This window comes from Bidens hawaiensis, unplaced genomic scaffold (assembly GCF_021521415.1).
Source record: "Bidens hawaiensis isolate Kalapana, Puna unplaced genomic scaffold, B.hawaiensis_p1.1 tig00007411_1, whole genome shotgun sequence".
Lineage (NCBI taxonomy): Eukaryota > Viridiplantae > Streptophyta > Magnoliopsida > Asterales > Asteraceae > Bidens > Bidens hawaiensis.
The window spans coordinates 894,830-905,680 of record NW_027491515.1 but is presented as its reverse complement, the minus strand read 5'-3'; the positions used below and the strand labels follow the sequence as shown (position 1 = coordinate 905,680).

The following is a 10,851-nucleotide window of genomic DNA, read 5'->3' as shown; positions in this document are numbered from 1 at the left end:
CGCGCCCTGATTGGGACCCGCAATGGACATCGCAATCAGTCTGTGAAGGTACCTGTGTAATATAAGATAATATAATTTATTAACAATAATAATAATAATAATAATATATTATTGCATATTATTGCACATTATATTATATTATAATATTATATTATATTATTAATATATATTACGTTATACTAAACAATAGAATACATTTTAAGAACGTATCTGTGCAGCGGGTCCCTAATATACGAGACCTTGGAACTGGTGCCCAGGGTCCTATCCCCGAAGTCATGATCGCTGATGGCCTGCCACCATACCCGCAGCTTGTCCTCCGGCATCTGGTGGATGCTCTCCGTGTATATCGGGCTGCGTACCTCCTGCGCGGTGTATAAGCCCAGAGCAACCGCGAACTCCTCCATCGAGAAATGGACGTCATGCCCGAACATGCGGAAGTAAACCTCCGACTGTGTCGTATCGGCGCCTGGCACCCTCATCTCAATCTCTGGCGTACCAGGCGTGCGGGGCCTGCAATAATATAATATATTAAAAACATAACAATGTGGAGTAAACTTACTTAACGCGTATCGTGGAGTAAACCTCTAGTGTCAGCTCCCGGTGAGCTGATAGTGGCATACTGAAGCATCGGCTCCAAGGCGTATCCTGTCCAATGTACTCAGCCGACCGTTGGCGCGCGTCACATGACTCCAAAAAGGACCAGGAAATAATCGTGCTGGGAAACGGGTGCATCTGGCGTAGGCGAATGTATCGTGTGTGGGCGTCCGAACCCTCAGCGAACTACACATGAGGGTAGGTGAGCAACACGTTGTTGCCCTCGGGGGGTCCACGGCCTCGCCCCTGGCCATGGCCCCTGCGGCCCCGCCCCTTGACCTGCCCGAGCTGCTCGAGCTCGTGCTCAATCTCGTCGTCCACAAACTATAATAATAAAAAATAATAATAATAATAATTAAAACAATAACAATTACAATAATAACAATAAATAGTAATAATAAATATTAATAATATTTACAACAAATAATAATAATAATAACAATAATAATAATTATTATTATTATAATAAAAATATTAATAATAACAATAAATACTAATAATAAATATTATTAATAATATTTATAACAAATAATAATAATAATAATTATAATAAAAATATTAATAATAACAATAAATACTAATAATAAAAAATATTAATAATATTTATAACAAATAATAATTATTATTATTATAATAATAATAATTATAATAAAAATATTAATAATAATAATAATAAATACTAGTAATAAATATTGATAATAAAATTTATAATAATATTAATAATAATATTTATAATAATATTAATATTAATAATACTATTATTATTATTATTAAAAATAAACAGCAAAAAATTATATCAGATGCGACGTATAGAGCTATACGTCGCGTCTGACAGTCCAGGTAAACCGACGGCCGGTGTAACGGCCGGAGTCCGGCCGACAGTTTTATCCCTCCAAACAACATAATCAACATCATCAACAACACATATTAATCATCATGTTAACCTACTCATGATCACTAATATAATATTAAAAAATTACCTCCATATCGTGTCGGTGTCGGGTGAAATCTCGTCGGCTCGTTTGGTATTCCGGTCGCCGTCAGATATAGGCTCGTGTGTGGGTGCTCGGTTGTTCGCGCGGGAGTTTTGAAATTTGAAAGTGGGCGTCTGAGCAGGCGTCTGCTGATAATATGGGGTCCTGGACGCCACGTATAGGCCTATATGTGGCGTCTTAGGCCTAAGTCTGGTAGCTGAGCAGACGTCTGCTGATATAAGGGGTCCTAGACGCCACGTATAGTTTTATACGTGGCGTCTTAGGCCTATTATTTTTATTTAATTATCATTATTTATTAGTATTTATTATTTATTAGTTATTAATATTAATATTAATTTGTTATTTAGTTATTATTATTTATTATTATTTTTATTATTTTTTTTATATTATTTAGTTATTAATATTAGTTTGTTATTTAATTATTGTTATTTAATTATTGTTATTATTATAGACTTTTTTATCCATTGATACTATGTCTTCTATAAGCTGTCTAGATCTACGTTAGAGGATTCCCTTCGCAAACCTTGGCGTATGTCTTCGTACTCCTTCAAACGTTGTCCGAACCGTGTTTTCCATTCACCGGCGGCGCTTCTTTCCCAATTAGGGTTTGGCCTAGGCATTAGGAAATCCCCTACCAGGTTTATATATATCCAGTGATCACCACCCCAGTTAGCGATGCCTATAACCTGTGGATCCGGAACCAAGTCAGGACCGATTCTCAATGGGAAGTAAGATTCGGTCTGATTGCCAACTAGGTTGACTAACACACACGCGTATGTTTGAGCAACCACGTGCCCGTGACCGGGTAAGCTGAACCAACGACTCGGCGGCGCCGGTTTGACCGTGTTGTAGTACGGAATGCTGGAATGAACCCAGCCGTACAATCTGTCATCCTCTTTGTTGAACATCGCCCTCCACCACCCTTCGTTCATTTCCAACTCGTTCTGCATCGCCCGCCTAATATCCGGCCAAACTTTCTCATGTATCCCCAACCCCACAACAATTGATCGAAAACCGCAGTTACCGTCTGGGCGTACGTTTTTGATGTCTGCAACGAACGGCTGGGCCCAGCTAGGAATGACGCTCCTAAATGTTTCTATCACCGGTAGTTGCGCACGCGAAACCATAAAAGGAAACCCGAGGTGAGCTCCCGTAGGTCGTCCACGAGGAGTTTTAAACCGCGACGCTGACTGGGACAATGAACGATTCAGCGAGGATGGGGTGGGGTTTTCTTGGCTGGGCCCCTGTGACGAGGATGGGTTGTAGGAGTTGTGTCTGGGGAGATCTGGAGTGGGGGTGTATGCGTTGTGCCTCGGGGGATCTGGTTTTTTGGGACGCCCCCGAGGATCCACTCTTTTTTCTGGCTCCTTCTTTTTAGATCTCCCTGGAATAGCATACAAGAGCCTGGCAAAAAAACTTTTCTTTTGATTAGGGTCATCTATGGACGATAGCGTATCTGTGATGTCTCGTAGACCTGCTGCGTAGTCTGGCTCTTCGTTCGGCGGACAGGCTGGACCAAAATTAAGCTTCCTCCAGAACGGGTCAACATCCTCTGTTGGGATACACGTGTCGTTAACTATGTATCCCTCAATCCGATAGGCACATGGCGGCCCCGAAGACGAATACAAATGGTGGTCGCATGAACCGCCGCCGTCACGCATCTTGTGTATCAACCCATACTCGTTCACAAGTAGACCCAGAGCGTGAATCGACACCCTGTTTATTAGCTTCTTCAACCAGACGTGTTGTCGATGTCCTTCCATGACCTTCGAGCGGGAGGCTTCAAAAGATTTACCAATTTCTTTCATCTGCGAGTTGACCATTTTAAGGATTTGCCTGGCAATTGTGTCGAGCGAGTTGTTGCTTCCATTGAGGTACCTTTTCAGATTTGCGTGCTGGCTCTCAACTTGGTTCGTCGTAGTTTCGCCATAGTTTCGGCGTTCGTCGATCCAGCAGGCTACAAACTTGTGTTTGTATGGATCCAGCCAGCTCTTGCGAATGTATTGCCATACCTCTGAAAAATAAAAGGAAACGTTATTATCACGTATGTTTAGGCTATTAAAAATTGTCAGGTGATACGAAGGACTCACCGGCTCTATCGTCTCGTATCAAATGATGCTCCATGTTGAGGCAACGATGGTCGTACTCCTGAATCATCGGCGACTTATACAAGACCTTCACCAGTACGCAAAGTCCGTCCCCATTTCCGTGCTATATAGGCCCTTAAGTTTTCTCCTTATATTCTCGGATATGTGCCACCTGCATAAATTTTTGGCGGCATTAGGGAAGACCGCGTCGCATGCGTTCATGAGGGCCTGGTCCGCATCAGTCAGGATCACGCGTGGCTCCATGCAGTCTTAGAACATTTTCTTAAGTTTCTCCAGAGCCCAGCCGAAGTTCCTCTGTCGTTCCTTAATCATAAACGCGGCGACGATACAAAACGACTGTGATGTCGAGGTCACACCGATAAACTGAACCAACGGCCAGTCGTACATGTTGGTGTTGTACGTCGTGTCAACCATCAGCACCTCAGGGAACGCACGCCACATCTTATGCGATTTACTATGACAAAAGAAAATTTCCTCCGTCCTTTCGTCGGTATCACTCTCCCGGGTATAGAACGTGAAACCGTTGCCTGCGAGAAAGTTTTCCAGCGCCTGCATTGGATGTAATAAAACTTTGCTAAATATTACAAGCACGAAAAGTACACATTAAAACTACAAGTGTTTTGAACTACCTTCATAGGGGTGTCGCCTAGTAGCCCATCCCTCCTAATCTTGGCGGTGTGGTTGTATATATCTTTTAATACAGGTTGCACACCGGGAAACTTTTCGCGAAGGGCTGCTTCGATTTCTTGCGGCTTCACGCCGGCCCTGTGTAAACTCTCAACCATATCCAGCTGGTCGGTGTTCATTTATCTAAAAGACGCACACCCCTCATCGAATTCAACGGGATCGTGGTTGTGAGTCTCGTTTACCACTTGAACCCTCCAACATGCACCCCTCGAGTCGTACCTGCCCAGGATCTTAAACGGACAACATTTTTTGATGCTGCCGGTACGTCTCACCGTCGCCTTTATCTTGGGTTCGCCTCCACGATTGCATGCAAGGTTCACGGCGTTTTTCCTTGACCGCTCGACCACAACAATAAACCCATGCTCTCGTCCTCTAACTTTTACCCATTTCTCCAGCTCCTCGCGGCTCTCAAAAATCTGAAACAGTTTTACGCTAACTCTTAAGCCGTTTATTAAATAACATACAAACAAATAATGTTAAATTAAACAAAACACACGGTGTCTTACAACATCTGTTTTATATGAAACCTTCACCTCGCGTATGTAGTCGTCATCGTACCCATCTTCGTTATTTGGGTTTGGCCCGGCATAATCATTTCGCCCGTGGTGCGATGAAGACTCGGTTCCATAAAACGGATCATTTGCTACTGGTGGCTGGTACGATGATGTAGCCTGACCTCCGTAATCCGACCAGGTGACAGATGACGGGTACGAAAGCTGTCTACCGTAATCCGACACGAAGTACTGCTACCATACATAAATTAGAAATTCAAACAACAGTGCCAGTGGTAATAATTAATAATAATAATAATACCTATAATAATATAAAATATAATATTTTAATAATAAATAAGAATATTAAAATAATAATAAGATAACTGTATATTTACAAAAAGACTGTATAACAAAACCTGGTTCAAATTTGGCAAACCCGGCGAGCCAGTGTTACCATAAAACTGTTCGGGCTGGGTATCATACCCGACATACTCCTAACAAACGTAATGCAGCATGTGTTAGTAAAAAAAGTCTACCAAATTCATACTAAATAAATATATAACGAAACCTGGTTCAAGTCGGGTAACCACGGCGTGCCAGACTGATCGTTAGCAGCGTAACCCGGGTCCTCCTCTGGAAATAAATGGTTAAACCAAGACATTCTGGGTATATATAGTACAAATGTTGTATTGTTTTTCATTGAACGATGAAACATAGTGTCCAACATTTATAATAAAGAAAGGAAAGGAGGGGAGCCGGCCTCCAATAATTCAGCAACATCAAGACGCCACGTATAGACCTATACGTGGCGTCTAAGGTATGAGTTGACAACCTAGCCCAGCCTTTGCAGGGCAGGTTGTAATCCAACTACGACGCCACGTATAGGCCTATACATGGCGTCTTATTCATAAAAAGACGCCACGGATAGATCTATACGCGGCCGATAGGGGAGCTTTTCTAAAAAAACCCACCCGCTTGTCTTGTTATGTTTTTTTTTCTTTTCGTTTTTCTTTTTTTTTGTTATTTATAATAATTATTATTAATATTATTTTAATTATGAATAATATATTATTATTCACAATTCGGCAAAGCGTGTTCGGTAGCAGGCCTTATATGAGAAAATTGACATTGCAAAACGACCCTTCAATTTATTGGCTGCTATCGTTATGGACATCTTGAATCAGTTACGGTGATTACATTGGGAAAAACTGACATTGCCAAACGAACCCTTTCTTGGATGCTCTCGGTATCGGCACCTCAAATCCGCCTCTTCGATATCTTCAAACTCCAACGCTCTTGACCTTCGGCCACCACCGGCAACCGTAGTTGTGTTCACTCAAACACATATCAGTCGTCACTAAGCTTAAGCTTAGGCTTGTTATTAGTTTTATTTTTAGTTATGGGTATTCTAAGTTGATCATGTTGCGTATATTAAAGAATTATCGGGTTTTATATATACGTATACATATATAATAGATGTGCGTTATAAGAATTCATTGCGTCGATATAACCAGCACCAGATCGAGACGCTAGTTTGATGAGTTTCAATCTCTCGAATCCGCGGTATACGTTAATGGCAGCGAGAACGTGAGCCCATATTTTGGACAGATAAGTGGAAATTCGGTCATTGCTCCAGCTCAACGAGCACCAGACTAAGATATTAGCCGGGACCTACCTGAACCGGTTGACACGTATGCTGATGTGGATTTAGGCTCCGTGCTGGCGCTGATATTAACACGTTTGCATAATACACAATGAAAGCACAAACTCAAATAACAATCCATACAGTAGCAATTCTCTTCAACGACCAGTCAAACAAGAAGAAGAGAAAAATAACGAAGACAATTGATATTGTATGGATTGTTGTTTGAGTTTGTGCTTTCATTGTGTATTATGCAAACGTGTCAACGAATGCTGTAAACATACGTGTTAATATCCGGGTCAGCACCGAACCTAAACCCACGTCTGCATACGTGTCAACCGGTTCAGCTAAGTGCGAACTAATATCTCAATCTGGTGCTCGTTATGTTGGAGAAATGACCGAATTTCCACCTATCTGTCCAAAGTAGGGGCTCCCGTTCTTGCTGCCGTTAGCGGATACCGCGGATCCGAGAGATTCAAACTCATCAAACTAGCGTCTCGATCTGGTGCTGGTTATCTCGACGCAATGAATTCTTATACCGCACATCTACTATATATATACGTATATATAAAAGCCGATAATTCTTTAATATACGCAACATGAACAACTTAGAATACCCCCAACTAAAAATAAAACTAATAACAGGCCTAAGCTTAAGCTTAATGACGACTGATATGTGTTCAAGTGAACACAACTACGGTTGTCAGTGGTGACCGGCGGTCAAGACCGTTGGAGTTCTAAGAAATCGAAGAGGCAGATTTGAGATGTTGATAACGAAAGCGGCCAAGAAATTGAAAGTTCGTTTGGAAATGCCAGTTTTCCCAAGTAAGCCACTGTAACTGACTCAAGATGCCCATAACGAAACCAGCTAGTAAATTAAAAGTTCGTTTCGCACTGTCAATTTTCCCAAATAAGTCCTGCTACGGAACGCCCTTTATCGAATTTTGAATAATAATATGTTATTGATAATTAAATATTATTAATATTAATAATAATCATAAATAACATTAATAATAACAAAAGAAAAGAAATAAAAAAAGGAAAAAAAACCATAATAAGACAACACTTGTGGGCTTTTCTAGAAAAACTCACTAACATAAATATAACATAATACAATATAACATAATATAATATAATAATATAATATAATAATATTATATTATATTATATTATATTATATTATATTATACAATACGCTATACAAACGTGCCTCCGAAAGTCTTGCGTCGCCGCCTAACCCCAACATCTGACTCTCTGGCGTACATCAGGTACCTAGTAATAATAATATTTTAGTACTAATAATAATAGAAAACTAAATGCTTTAATACTAATAATTATATGTTTAGAATAAAAATAATAATAATATAATAATTAATATTATAATAGTATTTTACTATAATTATTTTAATAATAATAAAAATATAATAATTTATATTTAAATAGTATTTAAATATTATTATTTTAATAATAATAATACTATTTTAATAAATACAATAATAGTATTTTATTTTACTAACAATAATATTTTCGTAACAACAATATCTTAATAATAATATTAATATTTTAATAGTAATAATATAATTAAATTTTAGCGCTAACGGTAACAATACGGGAAATCTATTTTAAGTTTAGGAGGCCCGGCGAACTAGGGTTACCGTCAAACGGTCGGCGCCTAGGGTGGTGGTGGGGCGGTGTCCCTAGCAGGACGGCCGACATGTGGACAAAGGTGTTATTATCGGGTACTGCCTGCTACTGTTGTCGAGCCTGTTAACCTCCAACGTGCGTCTTTCACGGCATGTTAGCCTCTAACGTAAAGAGTAAAGTGCTCATGCTTTCATTTTTGTTGTTTTCTTATGTTAAACCCACGTGATTCAACTATGTATATTTGTACATATGTACTTTTAAATTTAAAAAAAAGTGAAAATATGTTGTCTTTTTATGTTAACCCACGTGAAAGCTGATTGACCATACTTTTACTAACCCTGGTTCATATCTCAATCAATCATGGTTAACTTAAATCCCCATTTAAAGTTTAGGAGGCCCGGCGAACTAGGGTTGCCGTCAAACGGTCGGTGCCTAGACAAATTTCTAAAGTAAACCATTCACCAAATCTCTGTCCTAACATCTACAACTATGTCCTAACATGTAAAAAATAAAGATAAAACGAAACATGGTTTAACTCCGACTGACCGTTAGCGCCGTTCGGTATCTCCTCGTCCGACTCCGGAAACATACATGGTTCAACTCCGACTGACCGTTACCCGTCCGGCATCTCCTCGTCCGACTCCGGAAACATATATGATTGTTGGTGTTGGTTGAATGAAGAGGGTGAGGGTTAAGAAAAAAAAATAAAGGAAAAAAGAAATGGTAGAGAGGGAGGGGAGGGAGCCGGGCTTCAAAAATATACAAAAGCCAATACGCCGAGTATAGCCCGTACGATCCGACAACCCTATGACAGGCTAGGCTAGGACGTCAAATCGTACCATAAAACGCCGCGTATAGGCCTATACGCGCCTAAAGTGGTGGTGGGGCGGTGTCCCTAGCAGGACCCTAATAAAAAACGTATAAATGTTTGTACATCGTATGGGTGTATGTGTACTGGTTGGAAGATTAACATTGGTCCTGACACCCAAGATCTTGATTGGTGTAATGGTGTATGATCAAATGTCTTTTGATCATAATAGCTTTCCTTTTTATTTTTATTTATGATGGGAAATGCTTTATTGTTGTTTATTATTCTTTTATAATTAACTGAATCCCGTTTATTTCTTCAACTTGTTCATGGTCTGCCGACCGAAAATAACAGAGTCACCTCCTTCACAACCCAAAGTTCACCTCATTGGCATAATAAGGATGCTCAAACTTCAACAACATTGACATACAACACACCAAAACTAGTCCCAAACAACTGTGAAACCGTCCATACCGACCATCAGTTTGGTTTCATGGTCGTTTTTTTTTTCTTAACATTTGGTTGGTCGGTATAAAAATTTTCAAGCCTTAATGAATGGTTTGGCTTAAGGTGTATACCAAAAACCAATCGTATAAAATCGAACCAGGCCGTATGACTTAATTATAGTTAATTTAAAATATTATATATACGATTAAGTTTATTTCAGAAGTGTTTCTTATTGCAAGAAGTGCGAGAAATGAATGCAACTAATCACATTTTTTCTTTTATTTTGTCATTTATTTAATGACAACGGTGTTATAATAAAATGTGAATTTTCGCATATTTGGCAGGTCATAATATGGAGAAGTTACAACTAATTTGTTTTCAAAATATAGTCAAATCAACTTATGTTGAATTTTTGTTTTTTTATTCTATCAAATTCAGTTTGGTTGATTTATCCATATTATGTTTTTATCTCATAATTTTGAATTTCATACCTTTACCCAGACAATAGTTCTTAAATTCAATAGAGCCGATAAATTTACACAGTACATACATAAACATACATATGAATAAAATTACGTATACATAATTCGAAATACCACATACATAGTATATATATGAACCTACACGGTACATAAAAGAACCTACACACGATAAAAATTACACATACACCATTGGAAATACCACCTATACGTTATATATATGAACATAGATAATAATATATGAACCTACATAGTACATAAATGAACATATACATGATAAAAAATTACACATACACAATTCGTAATACTAAATACACAGTATATATATATATATATATATATATATATATATATATATATATATATATATATATATATATATATATATATATATATAGAAAAGGGTTAAAATAAAAATATATAGTTTTGTAGAAAGAGTAGGAATGACATAAAATTTAGAGTTAGTAAACTATGTGAGCGTATTTGGGGAACTATGTAGCCTAAATCCTAAATTCTAAGAAACTATTTGTTATTTTAGAAACTACTAATCTTAACCACTAGATCCTAAATCCAAGGGTGTATATCTATTCTTACTCTTCCTACAAAACTATCTCTTTTTACTATAACCCACCCCTATATATATATGTATATATATATGATCAGGATCATGTGAAAACTTTTTGAGAATTGAGAACTATGAGAACCATTTTGGACCACAAAAAAAAACCCAAAACTAAAAAAAATCATAAAACAAAAAAAACACAAAAATCAAAAAATTAAAAAAACCAAAGTTCTTATTTATCACCCCGGTTTCTTAAAAAAAACCATGAAAAGAAATTCTCGGTTTAGCTAAATTATACATATATGTATAATATGTACATACATGTTTTTTTCTTATACACATATGTATATTTTAAGGTAAATGATAATGTACATATGTGTACATTACGTAA

At 38.1% G+C, this 10,851-nt stretch overlaps 2 protein-coding genes across 2 annotated transcripts; both read right to left on the bottom strand.

Annotated features, from left to right (window-relative positions):
- Nucleotides 1–2,068: 2,068 nt before the first annotated feature.
- Nucleotides 2,069–3,713, bottom strand: LOC143635121 (uncharacterized). Its single transcript, XM_077103013.1, has 2 exons — nucleotides 3,680–3,713; nucleotides 2,069–3,603 (listed from the first exon to the last, which is right to left on the bottom strand). The coding sequence occupies exons 1-2, from the start codon at nucleotides 3,711–3,713 to the stop codon at nucleotides 2,069–2,071; spliced, it is 1,569 nt and encodes a 522-aa protein (XP_076959128.1).
- A 233-nt stretch (nucleotides 3,714–3,946) lies between these two features.
- LOC143635120 (protein FAR1-RELATED SEQUENCE 5-like) lies at nucleotides 3,947–4,503 on the bottom strand. Its single transcript, XM_077103012.1, has 2 exons — nucleotides 4,327–4,503; nucleotides 3,947–4,246 (listed from the first exon to the last, which is right to left on the bottom strand). The coding sequence occupies exons 1-2, from the start codon at nucleotides 4,501–4,503 to the stop codon at nucleotides 3,947–3,949; spliced, it is 477 nt and encodes a 158-aa protein (XP_076959127.1).
- Nucleotides 4,504–10,851: the final 6,348 nt, after the last annotated feature.